At 35.3% G+C, this 27,134-nt stretch overlaps 1 protein-coding gene across 1 annotated transcript; it reads left to right on the forward strand.

The window, feature by feature from the left end:
• Positions 1-27,134, forward strand: LOC132561923 (coronin-7-like). Its single transcript, XM_060226638.1, has 26 exons — positions 1-63; positions 782-881; positions 1,620-1,700; positions 4,421-4,491; positions 5,112-5,307; positions 5,746-5,870; positions 7,034-7,120; positions 7,537-7,619; positions 7,995-8,049; positions 8,258-8,315; positions 9,335-9,477; positions 10,687-10,782; positions 11,591-11,722; positions 11,901-12,192; positions 13,197-13,375; positions 13,816-13,924; positions 17,793-17,879; positions 18,340-18,482; positions 18,953-19,057; positions 19,727-19,812; positions 21,000-21,138; positions 22,106-22,312; positions 22,636-22,771; positions 23,410-23,501; positions 24,596-24,682; positions 24,985-27,134. Exons 1-26 carry the CDS (start codon positions 1-3, stop codon positions 24,994-24,996), a joined length of 2,964 nt encoding a protein of 987 aa, XP_060082621.1. The 3' UTR covers positions 24,997-27,134.

Here is a 27,134-nt window from a genome sequence, read left to right on the forward strand (position 1 = left end):
ATGGCGTGGCGTTTCAAGACTTCAAAGTATAAAAATGCAGCCGCTAAATTTCCAAAGCGAGAGGTATGTTATCATAAGGGAGTGAAAGTACAATTGTAATAGCTCTAATTCAATGTTTAATTTGACATCAATTGTTCTCATGAAAATCAAAGAGAAATGGCCAGCTCAAAATGTGGAGATTTGCTGGTACATGTACATGTGTATAAAAAGGTCATCCTTGGTTAGCAAGAGTAGTCTGTTGAAAAGCTGTAATATTGGACTTAAAACCTGTTAAATAAATAGATATGTACCAGGGTAGATATTTGTTAAACAGATATAAGCACAGAAAGAGCATTCAACAGCTATAAACACACACAGTATGTTCTTCTATGGAAAAAATATACAAACGGTTTCCAGACAAATAGATCACACCATGTATATTATGGTCTTATATAAGTAGTTGATTGAAAGGAACAAATAAGCTGCTAGTTGCTAACTGGAGGCATATTCACTCTGTACCAATTAGCAGAAGAAAATATTTGAACCTAACACAATTAATAATTTCATTGCATTCCAATTATTTTTATGTACTACATTCATTGGTCCTACTTTTTTGTTTGGTTGCATAAATAGCTGTATAAATAATCTAAAATCCCAATCTTTATCAAGGGAGACAAATCATGTTGATGGTAGATCTGTAACAGAAAGTTGAAACATACAGGTGTAATCACTTTACTGAATAGTATTTCCAGTAGAGAAAATAGATGAAACTTTTGAATAAGGAATGTTGTTTATTTTACAGGAATGGATACCAGAGTTATCCGTAGGAAATTTGATGCATTCCTGCGGCAATCATATCAAAGCCAGTGGCGCCTTCATGGCTTTCAACACTATAAATACAGGTATTGTAGTAAACACTCTGTTGATGAATTAATTTCACAAGATAGGATGTGCTGTTTTTCAGCTTTTCTTTTTATCAAAAGTAAATTGGGCAGATCTGTTGAATATTTTTCAGAAAACCTGGTCTGATTTCGCGTTGCTAAATATTTTGCAAAATATATACCAGGCAGTCGTTTTCTTTAGACATAAACAGTTATTATTGCCAGAAGAACAATGGAAGAGAGACAAACTTGCAGATTTTATCTTAATGTTATTTGTTGCCGCTGTGTAGGGATCAAATCACTTTCAGAAGTACTGATGAAACTCTGTCAGTAAAACTAATTAGTACCAATCAAAACAATGAAGTTCTTATTAGCAAATCATGGCAAAGAAATTCAAACAGAGGCTGCATTGATCAAGTGGTGAGGGTCTCTGACCGTCTTTATCACTAACCTGCTACCTCTGGGAACTCCAGCCTTCTTCCATCCTGGCTGTCACTAAATGACCCTGGCTGTTAAAAGTAAAATGATGATAAACCAAACCAAAATTCAGACATTTAAACATCGGTTTGAGAAAATGTAGGTCTATTCCTGTTACTATTGTCTTCACTCATTGGTGGTATCTTATTTTTCAAAGCTAGAGCTGAAGGTCTGAAAAAAGGGCTATGTGTAATAATCCATGTATACAATATGTTCATAGCATCAATATATTATATAATTTTTATCTATAGACACATAATTCAGGATTGTTGTCTTTTTCAGGTGGTGGTAGTTTAGGTATACTGCCTGTAAGTACATCAGGACGACTGTCGAATGGTTTGCCACAACTTCCAGCGCATGGTGGTCAGTGATAGCTGTGTGTGATTCTGTATGGTTGTATGTGGGGCCTCTAAGATCAGTTATATGTGGTGATATATTGTGATAGATTTCATGATAACTACATTCATTTATCGTTAGTTTGTATAATTCATATCTATATTGGAGTTAGCGGAGTTTGTTATTGGTCCTGTTTTAAATAAACACTGCCAATAGTAATACTGTTAAATACAGTAATACAGTAACATCATTACCATTATCATCTTAACCCAGAAATACACTTTTATCCATATATTTATGGTTTTAATTTTCTCTCTTTGCTTTCAATAATTTGTTAAAGTTAAAATTCTCAAAGGAGTTAATTTAATCATTATTATTTGGTTTGGAAGAATTTTTGACCTGTCCCCATCTCCTGTCACTAATTCCCACGATTTCAGAGGTCAACACGCAAGAGTTCTAAGATACGAACCGCTGTTTCATTATCTGATCAAAATGTCAACAATATTGGGTTGTTATTTTATTTTAATCAAATTAGTTAGAAAATAGAATTCTATATGTGTCCATGAACTTTTCAAACCACCAATCAAAATGCAACGTTACATCGAAACAAAGACCTGATATTAAATTATTGTGCATCGCTTCAATTCACTTGTACTCTACTGATAATATCAAAATATAAAGTTCAATTACAGTCTGTAGATATCTACAAGGTGTATATTATCTGTTCACCAAAGACTGTAGTTATTGACAAATACAGCAAAAAATTCTATCACAGGATGGTGTGAACATCATTTCTTGAAATCAGTCTTACTAAGAATCAATATCACCCCGCCTCCTTTTTCTTCTGCAAGCGTTTTTGATAAGAGAATTCTAATGCCTTGTACTTGGTACACTATGTATTGTGAATTAATACTGTGTAATATTGATATATCACCTTCATGTAACTTGGTGTTGTAATGATATTTCATTGCTTTTGCTGTTAAATTCTCTTTTGCATGGGAAATACACACTTAACATAGTTTCTTTAAATTCTAGACTTCCTAAATTTTCTTTAAATTCAAGACTTCTCTAAATTTTCTTTAAATTCAAGACTTCCTAAATTTTCTTTAAATTCAAGACTTCTCTAAATTTTCTTTAAATTCTAGACTTCCTAAATTTTCCCAAACAATAGCAATAACTAACCTAGACTTCAAATGTTTCAAGATTTAAAAAATGTTTCTTCTAAGTACACCTGAAAGCCTAAAAGGATGATACTGTGAAAGGTTCTTAATAAAGAAGACCCTTTACCATACAATTCTTTAAGATCATGTAAGTGGAGCAAAATTCATTCTACAGGTTATTTGAAAACATCTTCCAAATAACTTTTTAACTTCAGTAGACATTACCAGTGAGCCTTGTTTGAAACATTGTAGTTCTGACGTAAAATCATTTAAAATCCTAGTAAATGTAAACTTTGTTTTGATATTTTTATTATTATTATTTTTTTCTGTTTTTTTTTTCTCACTTGTCTGGATGTATATATATTTCTAATTATACACACTTATCTAACAATATGATGGGAAAACAGCCTGTATACATAAGGTGTTTACACCAGACACTTCCTACATGTCGCCAGAATACTTGACGTTCATTGATGAGACAACATGTAGAAATAGGAGGAGTCAAAGAGATGAAAACCTGTAACCATCCAACCAACCGACCAATCAAATACTTCCTTACATTTATGTTAAACCTTATTGTGATCCAGCTGGTTAGCTCTAATTCAAACACGTTATAGGGTCAAACAAACACTAACCAGGAATGGTTTTATTTTGTGAGAGTTTTTCTGTGTCACCATTATCTACTAGTTGGATGTTGAGTGCAGTGTCTCACCTTATTATATTTATTTACATGTGTTTTTATATAACTTTGAAATCTCACCACTGAGCCACCTTTGTGAGTGTATCACTCTGCTATAGGTGTAATACTCTGTTAGCCTGATTTATGTTGTGTAGAAATGATGCAGTGGGGGGAGGGGTGCTATGATTTCATTTGAAAGACTTTTGGTTTTTTTTGGGACTCAGATATTTGAATCAATCTTTTCCTGTGGGACTCAATCATATTTTGAGAACCAACTATATCTCTTAGTATCTCTTTGGACTCATCAAAATTTTGAAACTGGTGTTCTGGGCTTGCCTAAATAAATCCTACAAAAATTACTGTACTATTTTCTGATATATATTTCATCATATTTGTTCTAAGATTTATTTACTTTGAGTGTGCATACTTTTTAGACATGTTAGACTTTACTAAAGTTTTCTCAAAAACCAGAAAGATTGATAGCTAGGAATGTTAGACAATATATGCAAGTGTGCTTTATATTTGCATGTATGTATTTCTGGTTTGTATTTGTAAAATGCATAATTCTCCACTGATACTGTATTTAAGGTCTGCTTTTATAGTAAACAGTTACTTGTTCTGTTTCTTCAGGTTTTTGAAAACTATTTATAGTGTAAAATGATCAGAATAAATATCAACATGTTTAATCTTCCATGAATACTTTGATAGACAATATGTAATCATGAGTATGCGAAAAATGTTCAGTGATGTTCAGCATGGAAAAGTTAAATTTTCTGTAGACTAAGATTATATTGTTTTATCATCCACTGTGATGAACCTCTCTATCTATCACTTTACAGTTTACACATAGATTTAATGATAAAATGTTGTGGAGATTCCTGTACTTTTATTTTACTGTTATATTCCAGATTACATAACAGATTTTGAGTTTTCTCCCTTTGATGACTACGTTTTAGCGACAGGATCTAATGATACAAATGTGAGTGTAAATTGTTGTTACAAGTTGTTTAGTTTCACTCTGTTGTGATAACACAGAATAAACAATAACTTACGTTTAAATTTTCTCACTTGAGACTAAAATGAATGAATTTACTGATTTACCAAATCATTCATGCTTAATTATGCTAGAACAATGAACTGTTTCTGGCTTTGTGAATTAGCTAAGTAAATTTTCATCCATTTTTTATGTCTAATTGACCATTTTGGGGTTTCTTTTGGCTTAAACAGTTTCTAGTTCTTATACAAGGATATTTGGTCATACTTGAATTCCTGCCAGTGGATAAGAATAAATACATACATTTGTAAACCTCGTCAGGGTCTTGACCTTTTGACCTTTTCTACTTTCAAAGACGAACTTTAAAACCTTTATCCTTTGTCTAATATAACAGTAGCTTACCATATGACCTTCTCCTTCTCCATCATAACCTTTAACCTTTACATAGCATTTTGATCTACACGTAGATAAAGGTTTGATAATAATTTTGCAGTCTTCAGGATTTGATGATATAATTATTATGACCTTGTAAAGCACTTGATATTTGACACCTTAATAGAGAGATATGACCTTTCTCAACTTTAACCTGTGACCTATATCAACAGATAAAGGTATGGGTGTTGCCGAAGCAGGAAGACATTTATACGAGTGCCTTATCTGACATTAATGCCTCCATGTCATTTCCCAATGAGAAGCGAGTGGAAAATGTGACATGGAACCCTGTAGCTGATGGAGTGCTTGCTGCGACTGTTTTTGATACAGTTAAAGTGTATGATGTGGAAAGGGGAGATAACAAATATGGTAATGCCAGCACAACAACATCGCTATCTTTTAGGTGCGGTGGTCTTAGTGATCAGTAAGAATTATAGATTTACAAAATTATTTGACGGTGAAATAATTATATAATAGCAATATATATATATGCTGAAGTAGTTAAAGACATGTAATGCAAAGTAACATTAATTCTGTAAACACATATAATACCATCGTATCCATACAAAGATAGTGGCTATTTAGTTAGCTCAAGGTATTCCCAAATCTATATAATATACATGGACATAGGTAGGGCATATTCTCTTCTGCAATATCACAAAATTTTAGTGAAGCATTTTCATTTTAATTTCCTTTTAAATTTTTTTAATTGATATTAAAGAAATAGGGTTCTGGTACCAAGTTAAGGATATTGATACAACTCTGTCTACCTAAGTGATATTGATTTGACAATATTTTTTTTTTTAGCTTTTGGTTGCCATGGTGACCAGATACAGAGTGTGAGTTGGCGGGGGAGTGGCACAACCCTTGTTACTTCCTGTAAAGACAAGAACCTCCGAATACTGGACCCACGCTCTGGAGGAAAAGTTCTGGTACATACAATGTGTTTTTTTCAAGTTTATCTTTTTGTAGAATAGCCCTAGATTTTTGTAATCGTTCATGGGGTTAAATTGGAAAAATTGTTATAAGGCCTTTTTAATATTACATTAGTCCAGAAAAAAATTAAGTATTGTGTAGTAAGATGAAATGAATGACAACAATGCAGTCTCCATAAAACTGTTGGATACATTCTGTTAAATACTATCGCGTTCTACTTCATGATACATGTATCAGAATTATATACCTGGCCATTTCCTGTACATCAATGTCTCTTAAAATCATCCCTTTCTGCTTCACTAGGCAGACTTTGAGAATACATTTACTGTACACCAGTGTCTCTTAAAACCATCCTCTGTTCTGCTTCACTAGGCAGACTTTGAGAATACATTTACTGTACACCAGTGTCTCTTAAAATCATCCTCTGTTCTGCTTCACTAGGCAGACTTTGAGAATACATTTACTGTACACCAGTGTCTCTTAAAATCATCCTCTGTTCTGCTTCACTAGGCAGACTTTGAGAATACATTTACTGTACACCAGTGTCTCTTAAAATCATCCTCTGTTCTGCTTCACTAGGCAGACTTTGAGAATACATTTACTGTACACCAGTGTCTCTTAAAATCATCCTCTGTTCTGCTTCACTAGGCAGACTTTGAGAATACATTTACTGTACACCAGTGTCTCTTAAAATCATCCTCTGTTCTGCTTCACTAGGCAGACTTTGAGAATACATTTACTGTACACCAGTGTCTCTTAAAATCATCCTCTGTTCTGCTTCACTAGACAGACTTTGAGAATACATTTACTGTACACCAGTGTCTCTTAAAATCATCCTCTGTTCTGCTTCACTAGACAGACTTTGAGAATACATTTACTGTACACCAGTGTCTCTTAAAAATCATCCTCTGTTCTGCTTCACTAGACAGACTTCGAGAATACATTTACTGTGCACCAGCGTCTCTTAAAATCATCCTCTGTTCTGTTTCACTAGACAGACAGAGAATACTTTCACTTGAATATTCAGGATGCACTGTAGCTATCAAAACTGTATTTTTTCTACAGAGTTTTGCATTGAGTATTGATAAGAAAAGTGGTTACAAAGGAAAGAAAAAAATAATAAATAATGACGGTATGTATTTCTGTGCTTTCTGAACAGGAAGGTAAGGGACATGATGGGATTAAAGACTCACGGGTGCTGTGGCTTGGTGACAAAGATTTCCTTGTGTCCACAGGGTTCAACAGAGTAAGTTCTGAAGATTTTTTGTTTAGTAAAAATAGAACTCTTTATATACAGAAGATGATGCAATCTTTCTTCAACTAAAAAATATAAGACTGATGAAAATTTGCAGTAGTAGTCTCTTTTTCCATTTACAAATGATGCAGAGAATATGTACTAGTGTTATGATTACCTACAAAGAGATATTGGTTTAAACAATAAGATATTTACCATTTTTATGTTACTCAGTTCCATCATTCCAGAATTGTTCATAAGAATTCTTGAATATAGAAACAAGTTTTCCTCCAGTGATATACTTGCACTATATGTTAGTAACTGTATCATGGCTATATACCGAGACCTTGTCCTTTCATCGGTATCAAACCTTTCCAGACATAACCTCCTTTCTTTAACGTTACTTTATGTTATTATCTTAACTTTAGGACAGACGTCGTGAGGTTCGCCTTTGGGACAGTCGAAGCTTTGGATCCTCTCTACATTGTATAGATGTAGGAAATTCTACAGGGTGAATATTATTATCAGTTATTAATATCACACTTTTTTGTCATGTTTAGATATAAAGGCCAGGCCAGAGTAGTTTTAAACAATAAAACACATAACTTTAACTTGGAATTAAAAAATGGAAACAATATTTACATGGAAAGCCAGAGCAGTTGATCGTGAATACAAACACGAAAATAGTTCTTCCAAGATAATTTTTGCAAATAGCTTTTTGAAACCATGTCAAGTTGTTGAGCTGACCATTATTTTTAAAAAAAAAAGGCCAATTGTTTTATTAGAACTGAATATGGTCACTGTAAAGTTAAATACTAATGATATGGTTGTTAGGAGTCACTTCGGGTAGATGAACATTTCTACATATTATATGTATTTTTTTCAGGACCATAATGCCTTTTTATGACAGAGATACAAGTATGCTGTTTTTTATTGGAAAGGTAAGAGTTTTTGTTGTTTCCTCTTTCAAAGCATTAATTTACACTCGGATAAACATTCCTAAAGGTCAGATATTTTTATTATTTTATTAATATTTCTTTTTATCTTGCAACTAGAAATGATTTTTTTTCCAGACTTATAACGGAAAATAAGGTGGTGACATTATAAGAAACAGTCATTTGACATGTAATAAAATTTATTTTTTTTCAGGGTGACAATCAGATAAAGTATTGTGAACTCACAGACAAAAGTCCATTCATCAATGAGAGTAAGTTTATCATATACAGCAGGTGAAGTTTTTATTGACTGTCATTTACACCTGTAGTCTTTTCATGATGAAATTTCAATGTCGGTCACAAGAAGATGAAGCAGAAAATACTTGTGATTTTGCTGTTTATATAGATAGTCTTCATTTATTTTAAAACGATTGGGAACCAAGTTTTTCTTACTTATATTAATCACTCTTGTTGGATTGAAACATATGAGGGGTCTTACTGTGGGAGGAAACTGGAGTACCTGGGGAAAATCCCTGTGGTTGGGCAGGTGACCCCATACCTTTTCATGCTTGTTCTGGGAATCGAACCCTGGATGTTTAGGTGAAAGGCAAATGTGTTACCACTGCGCCACCCGACCACCCTGTTTTGTTGTGTTGTATTTTTATGTCATAATTTACCTTCAGATAGAATAATATCACATACTCTATCTGAATATCTCCCCACCCACATACTGTGTCTGAATATCTCCCCACCCACATACTGTGTCTGAATATCTCCCCAACCACATACTATGTCTGAATATTTCCCCACCCACATACTATGTCTGAATATCTCCCCACCCACATACTATGTCTGAATATCTTCCCACCCACTCACTATGTCTGAATATCTCCCCACCCACATACTATGTCTGAATATCTCCCCACCCACATACTATGTCTGAATATCTCCCCACCCACATACTATGTCTGAATATCTTCCCACCCACTCACTATGTCTGAATATCTCCCCACCCACATATTATGTCTGAATATCCCCCACCCACATATTATGTCTGAATATCTCCCCACCCACATACTATGTCCGAATATCTCCCCACCCACTCACTATGTCTGAATATCTCCTCAACCACATACTATGTCTGAATATCTCCCTACCCACATACTATGTCTGAATATCTCCCCACCCACCCACTATGTCTGAATATCTCCCCACTCACATACTATATCTTAATATCTCCATAATTGCATGGTGAAATGACAAATATTATCATTAAAATCAATTATTTTAGACTTTATAGAGAGAACAGAACAAATTAAAGGTGCTGCAATGGTTCCTAAACGTCTGATGAATGTGATGGAGGGAGAAGTGAATCGCCTCCTCCTTCTGACCTCCTCAGCCATTATACCCACGCCTTATATAGTGCCAAGAAAGGTGAGTCTTTCCTTTTACCTTGATAAATAACCTAGAGAGTTACAATTTGTTCACATTTGTTAATATATCTATAATTAAACACAATTAGTTCACATTTGTTAATATTTCGATAATTAAACACAATTTGTCCCCATTTGTTAATATTTCTATAATTAAACACAATTTGTCCACATTTGTTAATATTTCTATAATTAAACACAATTTGTCCCCATTTGTTAATATTTCTATAATTAAACACAATTTGTCCACATTTGTTAATATTTCTATAATTAAACACAATTTGTCCCCATTTGTTAATATTTCGATAATTAAACACAATTTGTCTCCATTTGTTAATATTTCGATAATTAAACACAATTTGTCCCCATTTGTTAATATTTCGATAATTAAACACAATTTGTCCCCATTTGTTAATATTTCGATAATTAAACACAATTTGTCCACGTTTGTTGATATTTCTATAATTAAACACAATTTGTCCACATTTGTTAATGTTTCTGTAATTGTTGTTAACCATACTGTAACAATTCAGTATTAAGGGACTGTCCGCTCAACTCACATTCATAGAAGCTTTTCAAGCCAATATTAGACATGTATGAAGAAGATACGATAATGTTGAGAATGAACAGCCAGAACCAAGTTAGATATTTAACCCCTAGCTTTGCTGTCTAAAACTGCTTTCGTTTAAAAAGGGTTCCAAATTGCAATGTTTGCTATTATGAAAGGATTCGTCACTCCAGCAGTAACAAGTCACCATGCAACCCACTGTTGGAATTGAAAACAGTGTTAATTCTCACTAATGTACATGGCATTAGGCAATACATCATGATAACCTGCTTGCATTGCTAACAGTACATACAATGGCATACTTCCTTTTGTCTTGCTGATGTAGTCAGTGTGTGATGTCATCAATTTCCGTTATCTTTCTTGATGCACTAGGACCTGACTAAATAATAGTGGATGACAAGATAACTCCGTTGTCTAGAAATTCTATTTTTTATTCAGACATCATAGGTTTTAATTGTGGTATGTAACCTGTAAGAATTTGCCCAGTTTGTGAAAAAAAGTTGTGTGCAGTATAGTCACAAGCAGTGGATATTAGTTGGCCAATGGTTTACAATTCCGCCCGTGTTTCTAGAGGAAGGGTTTTCATTTTAGTCTTATATTTACAGTCTTAGGTCTATCACTAGTGTTAAGTTATTGTTTCAGTCCTACAAAGACTACCATGAAGATCTGTTTCCCGACACTTCCTCAGGGGAGCCAACTCTGTCCTCCTCATCCTGGTTCAGCGGACAGAATGGTCAAGTAGGTATACATATGATCTGAAGTTCTGTAATACATACATCTCTAATTTGTATGAGAGTTAAGGGTATGTATGCTACATCAGCTTTACTGTCGACAAATTCAATGATATGTGTTTCCAATATATGGAGACTTTGTTTCTTTTTCAAGTATATCCATGCATTTCATATTCTGCGCTTTCTATATATACCCGAAACTCATATGTACATTGGATGATATTTTAACATATAGATTTTTGTGTTCATATTGTTACTATTCTGCTCGACCAATACTTTTAGTATTGGTGGCAGAAAGGTCATTCATCCTGTGTATTTATACTGAAATTCTACTCTTCAGTATAAATTTAGCATCAAGTTCTCTGAAAAAGTCTCAAATCTGATCCAAATTCTACAACACAAAGTTCGTATCATAATCACTCACATGTCATAATTTGATTTAGAAAGAATACAGGTATATGTTGTTAGCTGTGGTATTGTCCTACTAAATAATGATTGGCGTGCTCTACTTAGTCATTTTAGTGGTTCAGAATTAAACTTTACAACGATAGTATTGATGTATTTCATTGCCTCTACTTTCAAATGACCTGGTATCATACCACATGTCACCAAGGTCTAAGTATTCTGAATATATTTCACTGTAACATATTCCCTTCAGTCATCCAACTTTTTACAAACATTAACGAGTGATTATTAGTGAGTATAGATGTTATTCAATAGTGATCATTGTAATTACATTTAGCTCATTAATTCAATGTATTGTACTGAACAGTACTATTTAAGAGTCGGTTAAGAGAATTTCATTGTCTTTTCAGATAAAGCTGATGACCTTGAATCCATCTCGAAGGTCAGATCCTGTGTCTACTCCAGGTCACTTATTCTTAGGAAATCAAGCTGATACTGTTGTCAATGGTAACACCAGCAGGGAGACAACTCCAATTCAGAAGGTAGACTCAGAGACTTTTTTTGTACACCTTTTGTTGAAGTTCTGATTCATCCATTTTGAGTGATTTCATTGACTTTTGATTCATGATTTAAGTTTGAAATCTGGTTTCACTAACCCTGAAAAGCTTCTTTATTTACAAATACATTTGTACAGCAGTCCTGACTTCTTGTTACTTACAGCCTGTGATAAGTAAACCAGAACCTGCATCCACCCAAGAAATCATATCGCCTCCATCTGTCAACCAGGTGTCATCTACACAGGCTACAAACATTCCTGACGAACCAGAAGATATACCTGACAGCCAATCAGGAGATAGCACTGCACAGACTATGAATCAAACAGACGAAGAAAAGGAGGTGATACAACATTCCTCAGTTGAAGACATTCCTCCAGTATCTACTCCAACTGCTACTTCAGCCAAGAGGCCAGTGAAAGTAGTTCAAATCAAAACACCAGCCAAGGTTTTCTCAGGTACGTTATCACAATGTCTACCTACTCCTATACATAACATATGCACTCACTCATCAAAACACCAGCCAAGGTTTTCTCATTATAGTTAACACATGGTTAACCCTTTCTAATACACAACATACATACCCTCTCTTTGTTTTTCCATAATTAGCTTCAGGGTCTCATGCAAACATCTTGATAAATTATCGTAATTAAGAGATTCATTTGTTGGGGAAAATATCTCAATATTGTATTCCAATTAACTATATTGGCATCACTTAATTAGGTCGTTATCAGTATTTTCAATTAATCTTACAAAAGTAATAACTAATTAGTTGAAGAAATAGGATTGATAAAAACAGAGTTATAGAAACAAGAGCATTAGTCCATAGAGTTTAAAAAAGGTAACTAAAAAAAGAGGGCCTAAAAAGGTAACTACATCATCGCTGTGATTCACTATAGACCTGACTCCATGTGTTTATGATATACAACATTAACTACAACCCTCCTGAATTTGATTAATTTTTACTTTCCTAACAGTTGGTATATGATGTGCTTTGGGGTACTTAAGGTTACACACTAAGAATATCATAATAACTGTTAGGTTTATTTTACTGTGATATGTTACAGCTGTCCAGTTGTCAAAATTTTATTTTACCATGATATGTTACAGCTGTCCAGTTGTCAAAATTTTATTTTACCATGATATGTTACAGCTGTCCAGTTGTCAAAATTTTATTTTACCATGATATGTTACAGCTGTCCAGTTGTCAAAATTTTATTTTACCAGCTGTCCAGTTGTCAAAATTTTATTTTTGATATGTTACAGCTGTCCAGTTGTCAAAATTTTATTTTACCATGATATGTTACAGCTGTCCAGTTGTCAAAAATTTTATTTTACCAGTTGTCAAAATTTTATTTTACCATGATATGTTACAGCTGTCCAGTTGTCAAAATTTTATTTTACCATGATACGTTATAGCTGTCCAGTTGTCAAAATTTTATTTTACCTTGATACGTTACAGCTGGCCGGTTGTCCAAATTCAAGTACCTGAAGGGTCGCACAGAACACAAAGATAAACACATAGTCAACATCAGGAAGCTTTCTACAACCATTCCGGGGGAGAGTGACATGTTTGCCGTCAACAGAACCAGATGTGTCATACCAATAGAGGGCGCTGGTGGTCTACTTCAAGTACTCGAGGTAAAATGTTATACACAGAAAATTACTTAATAGTAAAGTTATACAAATGGTAAATGTTGAAGCTCAGTAATAAGTTTATTGCAGACAACCTTTATGATATAAAGTGTGCCAAAACAAAAGAATTGAATTTACTGTAGGTAAAATTTGTAAAAAAGATTTTCATCCCAAGACCATAAGTTTGCTACATACAAACTTTGTTAAAGAGATAGATTGTTATTTTACTGTTGAAGTTTTGCAATGTTTGTGGAGATTAAAATATCAATTCAAACCATAGTCCCTTAGAACAACTTCATTTCAATAATTTCTAAATAATTAAAAACAATATTTAGGGCTAAACCCTGATACTGTTGGTGATCTCAATTAAAGTACACCACCTTCATTAGATATTCAAAAGAATGGAACACTGGTGAGATGAAGTAACTGTATGTATATATTGGCAGTTCTCAAGGCTTGGTCGCCTCCAGGACACAGGTGTACCAGTACTACAGCACAAGAGTAAGGTCCTGGACTATGTGTGGGATCCTTTTGATGATGGTCGCCTTGTCGTGGGTAAGTATGTACAGGAATGATGATAGGTGACATGTAGTGGGTAAGTGTGTACAGGAATGATGACAGGTGACTTGTAGTGGGTAGGTGTGTACAGGAATGATGATAAGTGACTTGTAGTAGGTATGTGTATACAGGAATGATAACAGGTGACTTGTAGTGGGTAAGTGTGTACAGGAATGATGATAGGTGACTTGTCATGGGTAAGTAGGTACAGGAATGATAACAGGTGACTTGTAGTGGGTAAGTGTGTACAGGAATGATAACAGGTGACTTGTAGTGGGTAAGTGTGTACAGAAATGATGATAAGTGACTTGTAGTGGGTAGGTGTGTACAGGAATGATGATAAGTGACTTGTAGTAGGTATGTGTATACAGGAATGATAACAGGTGACTTGTAGTGGGTAGGTGTGTACAGGAATGATGATAGGTGACTTGTCATGGGTAGGTGTGTACAGGAATGATGATAGGTGACTTGTCATGGGTAGGTGTGTACAGGAATGATGATAGGTGACTTGTCATGGGTAGGTGTGTACAGGAATGATGATAGGTGACTTGTCATGGGTAGGTGTGTACAGGAATGATGATAGGTGACTTGTAGTGGGTAGGTGTGTACAGGAATGATGATAGGTGACTTGTAGTGGGTAGGTGTGTACAGGAATGATGATAGGTGACTTGTAGTGGGTAGGTGTGTACAGGAATGATGATAGGTGACTTGTAGTGGGTAGGTGTGTACAGGAATGATGATAGGTGACTTGTAGTGGGTAGGTGTGTACAGGAATGATGATAGGTGACTTGTCATGGGTAGGTGTGTACAGGAATGATGATAGGTGACTTGTAGTGGGTAGGTGTGTACAGGAATGATGATAGGTGACTTGTAGTGGGTAGGTGTGTACAGACAGGAATGATGATAGGTGACTTGTAGTGGGTAGGTGTGTACAGGAATGATGATAGGTGACTTGTAGTGGGTAGGTGTGTACAGGAATGATGATAGGTGACTTGTAGTGGGTAGGTGTGTACAGGAATGATGATAGGTGACTTGTAGTGGGTAGGTGTGTACAGGAATGATGATAGGTGACTTGTAGTGGGTAGGTGTGTACAGGAATGATGATAGGGTATGGGTAGGTGTGTACAGGAATGATGATAGGTGACTTGTAGTGGGTAGGTGTGTACAGGAATGATGATAGGTGACTTGTAGTGGGTAGGTGTGTACAGGAATGATGATAGGTGACTTGTAGTGGGTAGGTGTGTACAGGAATGATGATAGGTGACTTGTAGTGGGTAGGTGTGTACAGGAATGATGATAGGTGACTTGTAGTGGGTAGGTGTGTACAGGAATGATGATAGGTGACTTGTAGTGGGTAGGTGTGTACAGGAATGATGATAGGTGACTTGTAGTGGGTAGGTGTGTACAGGAATGATGATAGGTGACTTGTCATGGGTAGGTGTGTACAGGAATGATGATAGGTGACTTGTAGTGGGTAGGTGTGTACAGGAATGATGATAGGTGACTTGTAGTGGGTAGGTGTGTACAGGAATGATGATAGGTGACTTGTAGTGGGTAGGTGTGTACAGGAATGATGATAGGTGACTTGTAGTGGGTAGGTGTGTACAGGAATGATGATAGGTGACTTGTCATGGGTAGGTGTGTACAGGAATGATGATAGGTGACTTGTAGTGGGTAGGTGTGTACAGGAATGATGATAGGTGACTTGTAGTGGGTAGGTGTGTACAGGAATGATGATAGGTGACTTGTAGTGGGTAAGTGTGTACAGGAATGATGATAGGTGACTTGTAGTGGGTAGGTGTGTACAGGAATGATGATAGGTGACTTGTAGTGGGTAGGTGTGTACAGGAATGATGATAGGTGACTTGTAGTGGGTAGGTGTGTACAGGAATGATGATAGGTGACTTGTAGTGGGTAGGTGTGTACAGGAATGATGATAGGTGACTTGTAGGTGTGTGGGTAGGTGTGTACAGGAATGATGATAGGTGACTTGTAGTGGGTAGGTGTGTACAGGAATGATGATAGGTGACTTGTAGTGGGTAGGTGTGTACAGGAATGATGATAGGTGACTTGTAGTGGGTAGGTGTGTACAGGAATGATGATAGGTGACTTGTAGTGGGTAGGTGTGTACAGGAATGATGATAGGTGACTTGTAGTGGGTGTGTGTAGGTGTGTACAGGAATGATGATAGGTGACTTGTAGTGGGTAGGTGTGTACAGGAATGATGATAGGTGACTTGCCATGGGTAGGTGTGTACAGGAATGATGATAGGTGACTTGTAGTAGGTATGTGTGTACAGGAATGATGATAGGTGACTTGTCATGGGTAGGTGTGTACAGGAATGATGATAGGTGACTTGTCATGGGTAGGTGTGTACAGGAATGATGATAGGTGACTTGTAGTGGGTAGGTGTGTACAGGAATGATGATAGGTGACTTGTAGTGGGTAGGTGTGTACAGGAATGATGATAGGTGACTTGTCATGTGTAGGTGTGTACAGGAATGATGATAGGTGACTTGACATGGGTAGGTGTGTACAGGAATGATGATAGGTGACTTGTAGTGGGTAGGTGTGTACAGGAATGATGATAGGTGACTTGTAGTGGGTAGGTGTGTACAGGAATGATGATAGGTGACTTGTAGTGGGTAGGTGTGTACAGGAATGATGATAGGTGACTTGTTGGGTAGGTGTGTAGGTGACTTGTAGTGGGTAGGTGTGTACAGGAATGATGGACTTGTAGTGGGTAGGTGTGTACAGGAATGATGATAGGTGACTTGTATGGGTAGGTGTAGTGGGTAGGTGTGTACAGGAATGATGATAGGTGACTTGTCATGGGTAGGTGTGTACAGGAATGATGATAGGTGACTTGTAGTGGGTAGGTGTGTACAGGAATGATGATAGGTGACTTGTCATGGGTAGGTGTGTACAGGAATGATGATAGGTGACTTGTAGTGGGTAGGTGTGTACAGGAATGATGACAGGTGACTTGTAGTGGGTAAGTGTGTACAGGAATGATGATAGGTGACTTGTCATGGGTAGGTGTGTACAGGAATGATGACAGGTGACTTGTAGTGGGTACATGATAACAAAGAATGAGATCTCGACAAGGGTATTGACAAGTTTTACAGAGGTGTAGACCAGTAACTTTCTCAGTATATAGTAAACACCTTTACTAGACTTTTCTCTAGGTCTTTAGCTACCAACTACACTGTATCACTGAACACACAACAGAATTTAATTTTGTCCTGTCTATCACTGCAAAATTATGGTGTACATGAAAACACAGTGTAGAGAAGTGAGGTGGGTAATATTGAAATGGGTTCCATGTACCAATGTGTGTGTCTGGTTTAGGAAGAATTGTGCAGTTGATATCCATAAATCTATAAGAAATATCACTCTCGATATATTTGCATAAGTGATAAAGTTTACAAACACTGCATGCTGCAGATGCTAAATTTGATGGTAGTTTATCTGAAAATTAGCTTAAGAGAGATAGTATTGATATTGATGTCTTTGAGATTGATGTCTTTGATATTGATGTCTTTGATATTGATGTCTTTGATATTGATGTCTTTGAGATTGATGTCTTTGATATTGATGTCTTTGATATTGATGTCTTTGATATTGATGTCTTTGAGATTGATGTCTTTGATATTGATGTCTTTGATATTGATGTCTTTGAGATTGATGTCTTTGATATTGATGTCTTTGATATTGATGTCTTTGATATTGATGTCTTTGATATTGATGTCTTTGATATTGATGTCTTTGAGATTGTAGTATCTTAAGTTGTAATCAAAACATTTTAGGTCAGAAACAAAAAAACAAATTGCATTATCATTTAATTTACATTATTTCTTTTCAGCATGTGATGATGCAAAAATTTGGGTGTGGAATATTCCTGAAGGAGGCCTTACAGAAACATTGACCGAGGCCTCTCAGTGTCTACAAGGTAGATAAGAGCACATTCTGATATATAGCATATTGCATGACTTAGCCATTTGATGTATAATGTAAAAAAGAAGTGTTGAAGAATTTTCTATTGAAGCGAACCTGTGATGAGCTAGAGTGAAAAATTTGTGAGGGGTTTCTTCAATCACATATGAAAAGGATACAAATCTCAATTAATTTTATCACATGATGAATTATTTTGACAAATATTGCAGTAAACATTCTTTTGATTGTCCCACTTTAGGTCCACTTGTCTACAGCCTGTATTGTGACGTTTCTGTGTATGATGCATTTTCATGATCAAATCCAGTCCTGTTGTCACAATATTCTGTATTACATGAGGTTGTATGTAAAATTCTCTCATTTCTACCTGCGTAATATTAGTCAGTCCAGGGGACATAACTCATGATCAAATCATTTGATTTAGTACTTTGCATGGAAGGTTTTAATTCTTTGTGCAGGTCACATGGAAAAGATCTACTTTGTGCGGTTCCATCCACTGGCTAAGGACATCTTGGTGTCCGCATCGTATGACATGTCTGTCCGCATCTGGGACCTATCCACTGGAACTGAGGTACTCCAGGTTGAGGAACATCCAGACCAGGTCAGTAAGGACACCATCACCCATTCTATGCTACAGATCGACCTTAGTCAGGTCAACGCCCTTTCTACACTACAGATTAACCTTAGTCAGGCCAACACCCACATCTCATCACCACATATCCAATTCAATTAGGTCAACATCTATCCCTTAACTACAGATCTAACTTAATCAGGTTAACACCCATTTTATCACCACCCATCAAATTAAAAATTCAACAGCCATCCCATCACCACATATTTAACTCAAACAGGTCAACAGCCATCCCATCACAACAGATCTTACACAAACAGGTCAACACCCATCCCATCACCAGAAATTTAACGTAAACAAGTGTTTTTTAGGTGTAAATAATGCTGACAAATGCTCTATACTTTTTTAGAGGTAAATAATGCTGACAAATGCTCTATACTTTTTCTCTGAAACACGAATCCCATCTAATTCATAATATTGTGGGATTGTTTTGTCACTAGGTATTCAGTGCTGCCTGGAGCCCTGATGGTAAATATCTATCTACTGTTTGTAAAGATGGGAAACTGAGAATATTCAACCCCAGGAAATATCAGTCCCCACTCATGGTAAGGCATGATACTGTAAGATTTTGTGTATGCATTGTACACATAATTTTGCAGTAACAGTTTTGCAACAGTATGAAGTTATGTAATCTGATGATCAAAATTACTTAAACTGTAGTTTTTCAATGTAATGATGAACTTAAATATTCACTTTGAAATAGTTAAAAGATTTGAAAATTGCCTTTACTGTGTGAATATTTCTGTGTAAGTATTGGAAGTTACTGATATTGTCTTCAATGTTCTAATGATATCCTTGTCATAATTTTTTTTTTCAGTATTTTATGTTAGGTTGTAATTATTTGAATTCTATATTTGTTTTTGAAATCAAGACATCAATCAGTTATTGATTTATTGATATATAACTATTTTAATAGGTTTTAGTAAAATCTGGCAAACGAGCAAGATGTTGTCTTGGTAGATGACTTAAATGTAAGAGATATTGGTATTCATTAAGTTACGGTTAGAAAATGTAACTGATATGTTTCAGTTACAATTTTAAGCATGTAAAATTTGTTTAAGTGAAATTTGATGAAGTTCTTTAATATTCATTTTTTCATTAAATGGAACACAGGAAACATGTGTTAAAAATATAATTTTGTTCTAAGGCTTATGAGTCCTAGAAATCACAGTATAACAGTTAGTTAACCTAGACATGTATACTTTTTATTACAGGAAGGTCCTGGACCTGTGGGGTCCCGTGGTGCCAGGGTGATCTGGGTACTAGATGGACAGTATCTCCTAGTCACAGGATTCTCATCGTAAGTGTTGTGTGGGTACTAGATGGACAGTATAGTCACAGGATTGTCTGTGTAAGTGTTGTGTGGGTACTAGATGGACGGTATAGTCACAGGATTGTCTGTGTAAGTGTTGTGTGGGTACTAGATGGACAGTATAGTCACAGGATTGTCTGTGTAAGTGTTGTGTGGGTACTAGATGGACGGTATACGGTATAGTCACAGGATTGTCTGTATAAGTGTTGTGTAGGTACTAGATGGACGGTATAGTCACAGGATTGTCTGTGTAAGTGTTGTGTGGGTACTAGATGGACAGTATAGTCACAGGATTGTCTGTGTAAGTGTTGTGTGGGTACTAGATGGACGGTATACGGTATAGTCACAGGATTGTCTGTGTAAGTGTTGTGTGGGTACTAGATGGAAAGTATAGTCACAGGATTGTCTGTGTAAGTGTTATGTGGGTACTAGATGGACGGTATAGTCACAGGATTGTCTGTGTAAGTGTTGTGTGGGTACTAGATGGATGGTATAGTCACGGGATTGTCTGTGTAAGTGTTGTGTGGGTACTAGATGGACAGTATAGTCACAGGATTGTCTGTGTAAGTGTTGTGTGGGTACTAGATGGACAGTATAGTCACAGGATTGTCTGTGTAAGTGTTGTGTGGGTACTAGATGGACAGTATAGTCACAGGATTGTCTGTGTAAGTGTTGTGTGGGTACTAGATGGACAGTATAGTCACAGGATTGTCTGTGTAAGTGTTGTGTGGGTACTAGATGGACGGTATAGTCACAGGATTGTCTGTGTAAGTGTTGTGTGGGTACTAGATAGATGGTATAGTCTCGGGATTGTCTGTGTAAGTGTTGTGTGGGTACTAGATGGACAGTATAGTCACAGGATTGTCTGTGTAAGTGTTGTGTGGGTACTAGATGGACGGTATAGTCACAGGATTGTCTGTGTAAGTGTTGTGTGGGTACTAGATGGACAGTATAGTCACAGGATTGTCTCTGTAAGTGTTGTGTGGGTAATAAATGGACAGTATAGTCACAGGATTCTCTGTGTTGTATTTCTGTTCTTTGTAGTATTTCTAGGCTGTATTTTTGTGTCTGTGTTTTGTTAAAATTTGCAGATTATTTTTCTTTGGAAATTAGAAAATATTGCTACCTTAACCAAGAAACGATGATGTTAATAAAGTGCATTTTTACTTGACCAGTAAAAATGAGAGGTGTTTATCACTGTACGACACAGCTGATCTGGCCACACCCCTCGAGACTGTTAAGGTGAATGCAGCCCCACCTATACTGGTGCCTTACTATGATGAGGATAGCCACACAGTATTCCTGTCCAGTCGGGTATGTTATCCTGTTTGAGTTTTCCTGTATGTTTAATTGCCCATACCTTAAGTACCAGACCAACTACAGATAAAACAACATTACTATTCCCCACTCATATCTGGAATATATCTATTTGTACTCAGGTGACACAGGGCAAAACAACATTACTATTCCCCACTCATATCTGGAATATATCTATTTGTACTCAGGTGACACAGGGCAAAACAACATTACTATTCCCCACTCATATCTGGAATATATCTATTTGTACTCAGGTGACACAGGGCAAAACAACATTACTATTCCCCACTCATATCTGGTATATATCTATCTGTACTCAGGTGACACAGGGCAAAACAACATTACTATTCCCCACTCATATCTGGTATATATCTATTTGTACTCAGGTGACACAGGGCAAAACAACATTACTATTCCCCACTCATATCTGGTATATATTTATTTGTAGTCAGGTGACACAGGGCAAAACATTCCAATATTGCAGGAAAGTTTTGTCAACTACAGGAAGTAAACAAGAAATAGCTCCACAATAACATCATATTTTTATTACAAGTTTGTGAGATATTTTAAATATTTCCATTATCATTCAGATTTTATTTTCTAGTTTATACAATATAAATTCACAAAATTAAATAAACTTAGAACAAACACAAAAGCAGATTTTCTACACACCAAACTGTACATTAATTGAAATGTAAAAATCAATTTTGTTGTTTAGGCCAAATAGGGAAGACACACCGGTAATGTGTATTTTTGATAAAGAGAAAATATGTACATTGTCTAGTGATATCTTTACCTTATATAAATTAGAATATGATGTGTAGGGGAATTTGATGTGTCTTGTATGTTGCATTTCAAGAGTTTCATTATGTTGAAATTTTTCATGGAAAATTAAAAACATGCATGTCTTCAAAAAAATTGAATTACATTGTCAAACACAATTCATCTATTTCTATAAACACAGGGTGAGAACCAGCTGTATGCATTTGAAGTGTCTGAAGAGGAGCCTTATCTTAGCCCACTGTCTAGCTTTGTTGGGGAGGGTCTACATCAAGCCTTCTCATTCCTCCCAAAAATTACCTGTAATCCAAAGGAGGTGGAGTTTGCACGTGCATGGCGACTGACCTCAACTTCTGTTGAACCTGTATCCTTCACCGTCCCCAGGGTCAAGGTAGGTCAGGGTCAAATGGGGTCAAGGTAGAATACAGGTAAAGATAGGTCATATGTCAAAATAGACTAAAGTTCATTGTAAGTTCAAGATCAAGATAAATCACATGTCAAGGTCAAAGAAAAGGTCAATTATAAGGTTAATTACAAGGAATGTCTTTTCCCCAGCGGTCAGGATCAATATATTTAGTGAAAGGAGTATTGTTATTTAGGCATTGTGTGGATGTTATAGTACTTGGCTATTCTTGTCATTTGAGAAAAATTGTGACTTCAAAGATGGATAACCAGAGAAAAGTTTGTCTGTTAATTAAAATACATTATTTCCAGATGGAGTATTTCCAGGACGACTTATTTCCGGACACTCAAGTGACGTGGGAGCCAACCATGACTAGTGCTGAATGGATATCAGGGCTAAACAACCAGCCTAGAACCATTAGTGTACAGCCCGCGGGAATGAAAAAATGTACGATATTCTCTCATATTTATATAACATGGATTTATTTTTATTACTCTATAATGAAAATGATAATAAGATTTAATTTTTGATTTTTGTGTTCATAGTCATCCTGGAACCCATAACAAATGCTGGTGAAAGTATATAATGCTTTCAGACATTTCAAGGCTTCAAACCATTCTCAAGTTTTTTCATGTACAGAAGAGATATTTATTATTGCTAAATTGTATGTCCATAGGTATTAGTAGGTACGGAGCCTGTTAACTGACATGCTCCATACTTATTTTATTTCGTTTTTTCGAAATAATATTTCGTTTAAACGAATTATTATTTCGAAAAAACGAAATAAAATATTGTTTCGATAAAATGAATTATTATTTCGAAAAAACGAATTAATATTTCGAAAAAACGGAATAATATTTCGAAAAAACGAAATAATATTTCTAATAAACGAATTGATATTTTGTTTAAACAAAATAAAATAAGTATGGAGCATGTCAGTTAACGGGCTCCGTAAGTAGGCATGTTTATACGTTGAAGTTGTTGCAATAAGAAACAAAATGGCTGTTACCAGAGGCCAGTGATCGTACATGAAGTGATATGATTTATTGAGGGGTCCTGGTGATTATTTTATCTTTCTGTAACAGTGAGTGAAGCCCCAGTGGAGGCCCCTAAAACAAGTAAATATGACAGCTATAATCCTGACACCTACAAAACAGATGAACAGAAGAAAGAAGAGGTTAGTCACGTCTTATTGTATTTGTAGAGAAAGCCCAGCAGATAAAACTTGATGTAGGCGAAAAACACTAGCATGAAATGAAAACCTGAATACTTTCTATTGAACTGATTAAGAACTAGCTGTATAGTATCAGAACAACATGCAATCAAAGGAATACACCCATGTCACTCTGAAGATGTAGAACGCAGATAAATTCATGAATGACAATCATTATAGTATCAGCCATATATAGGAATGTGGGAGATGCATATAGAATGGATATTCTATACCCAAGGTTTAAATTAGTATATTGTAACTGTCATCCTCTCCTCACTGTAGACAAACCACAAAAATGAAATTTAACAAATAAAACTTCAGATTTAAAATTGTGTATACAGTCATGTGATATCGAAGGAATCTTTTTTTCTTTTAAATGATGTCTTAGGTCTCATTACGAGAGACAGTACTTAAACAAGTTTTCATTTAATGTAGAGTCCCACAAGTTATGTGAGCATGTGTTCTACACATACAGAAATGAGAGGAAAAGTCTTAGCTGTATATTGTACATATACATTTAAACTTCTATTAATCAAACTTTTATGTTTTGAATTTCTCAATAAATCAAACTAACTCACCCCTTTATGAATTAAAGTTTAATAATCTAACACCACTTTGTATAAAAGGTTTCTCACAGATTGTGAGCTATATGACAACACAGTCATTGACACCTAAAAACGTTTACCTGTACAGTACAGGTATTTTTTACCCCGCTGCAAAAATTTCACACATTTCTATAAAGAATGCGTCCTGACAATAGGATTACGATTGTCAGCTTTGTTTGCAAAAAATGATCATGCTGTCATAAGGATGTAATATTTGTTTTTGTTTCATACGAGGTTTATAAAAATTATCGCGATTTTTTTTCTTTCAGTTCAGATAACAAGATTCTTCATAAAATATTAAAATATTATACTAACTTGTGTCTGTTACTGTGATGCAATTAAGGTTTGGTTATACAGTATAATACATTATCTCTATATGACAACACAGTCATTGACACTTTATGATTCAAACAAAACATTTATAAACTTTTGATATTTAACATATGTTTACAGCTACTGAGTGCGATGACAAACAAACTGTCGGTACAAGGAGACCCCTTACCACAGGACCTGGCAGAGGGGGTCGACTCGGACGAATGGGTAGGTAGTCCTACACCCGTAATACATGTTTAATTACTGCAAAAGTAGTCTTGGCTTAAAGAAGGCAAAGTTAATTCATAGCACCACTAGGTCTCAAGTCATTTAGGGTAACTTGTAAATGGAGAATGTTAAATCTGAGTCAGCATTTATAAAATCTGTGAAGAAGAACAGGAATATATTTAATGTTTTATTTAATCTTTTGGGAATGTTTAAGTTTGTAATCTCACAGAAAATGAAATTCTCAAGTTAACTGTGAAAAAGTTCATCTCAGTATCAATTTAAGCCACTTTTATTTCAAACAGGAGGATGAATGAAAACTTGTGATCTCATGGTGAGGAAGTATTACAACACAAAAGAGTTTGTCACCAAAGGGAGGAAATCCATTCTTCTGTGTAAACTTGTTAATTCAGGATTCTTCATTTTCTGGATAGTGACAAAAGTCCAGAGAAGTGCTAGAGATCAGCAAAAGTTTTGGAGATTCTTTTTCTTTTTCTCTACTGATCTACTCTATTTTAAAAGTGAAAAGTGCAATTGTTTTTCATTGTCTGTTCTCATGTCTTTTTATGTAACCAAATCATACATCACTAAAAATCTGAAAATGAACTAAGCCAAAAATAATATGAATATTTGAATAAGGCGATTTTCATTCTTGAACCAAAGACAATTGTTGAAGATAGTATTTCTTTTTAGACAACACTTGTAGTTGAAACTGGTTTAGTTGTAAGATAAAATCATGTTCCAAGCACATAAGGTTTTCTGAAAATACACAACATTTTACAAAGTGTGTGTGGAGATCATAGAAAAAAATTGTTTAGAATAACAGAGGAATAAGATTGGAAAACTGAAGATATTTTTCGACCCACACCTCTGAAAATAAAAAAAAAAAGATAACCTTTATTTATTTTACAACAATTGCAAAATAAACTATCTGCCTATACTAATCACCCTTGTTGGCCCGGGTGTAGGCATGTACCCAGGGAAATCCCACATGGTTGTGCAGGTGACCCAATACCTTTTTGCATCTATTCTGGCAATTGAACCCTTGACTAGATGAAAGGCAAGTAGTGAGTTACCATTGTGCCACATGACCACCCTCTGAAATCCAATCTCCAGCAGAAATTTCAAAGGTTCAAATTCAATTTTCATGTCCCTTTGTTCATTGGTATTAATGACTCTTTATTTCAAGCCTGTTTAATAAGAAGTGGGTGAGGGAGGGTCACAGTGGTATGCCAGGTGGAAAACACTACACAATTGGTGGTGTTGGGACTTACTTTACCAGACTTAGTATATTGTACTAAAAAAATGTAGACACTATTAAATCAGTCAATAAAGATTGCTACACAGAGAAAACTAAAATGTTTTTATTTGAAAAGAAGAAAGAAAATTGTATCTTACATGTCAGTCAATGATATCCACACTAGTACTTCCAGCATTGCAAGAAAACTTGTGACATTCAGACTGGGGTTCTCTGAAATTAATCTCATTATTCTAACATCCGTTCTGTTGTGCATGGGCATAAACCTTCTTTCACCTTGTCTTCAATAATAATGTTTTATGAACTGGCTCCATTAACTTTAATTTCATCAGTTTTTACATTGTATGCAAGAATTATAATCCCTTGGTTAATACAGGAATGAGGACAATGAAACCCCTAACAATTTCAGTCTTAAGCTTTATACCCTAGATTGAAATTGCATTGTTTATTTTTACATCACAGTAGAAATCATAATCGGGGATATGCTCCGACTTTAAGCTGGCCTTTATAAACAAGTGGTCTTTATACACAGGTTTTCTTGTTACGTATATAGCCTTGTTGATATATTTTTTTGTTACAGTAAACATGTATTATTTATAAGTCTTGTATTGTTTCTGTTTGTCATTTATAATGATGTGATACTTACATGTATGTTTACATATACACACCTTTGTGTTTGATGGCGTCACTTCAATTATGACGACGTCAAATTTTCATTTCAAAAATAAGAATTGAAGAGCCCTTTGTAAGGTGAAAGCTGCTTATTGATATGTTTGTCATTAATTTGTTTTTTACGTCTATATTCTTATGTATATTTCATAACAAATGATTAACAATGAATGGACTTTATTACTGATTGGTGACAAGGCGAGATGTGTGGTGTGTTGTGACTTCAAACTTCATTATCTCAAATTTGACTGGATCATAAAAAAGTTATTTAAGGTAATAATTAAGAAATTAAAGACAATTTTGCAAAAACTGAATAAACATTTCTAGTTATATGAGGTCTTCAAATCTTCAGAGTTTTAGATATCAAAGTTTGACGATCTGAAAACATCATTCTGTTTACACAAAGGAAGCACAATAGTTGCAAATAGTGCTCACAAAAAGTAAGCTTTCACATGGTAGAATTATATTTATTTTCCTAGTTTTCTATGGAATAACAGGTTTTATTTCACTGTAAAATGTCAGGGGAAG

This window comes from Ylistrum balloti, unplaced genomic scaffold, assembly GCF_031769215.1.
Source record: "Ylistrum balloti isolate Yb309-2 unplaced genomic scaffold, AGI_CSIRO_Ybal_v1 Utg371308, whole genome shotgun sequence".
NCBI classification, from domain to species: domain Eukaryota; kingdom Metazoa; phylum Mollusca; class Bivalvia; order Pectinida; family Pectinidae; genus Ylistrum; species Ylistrum balloti.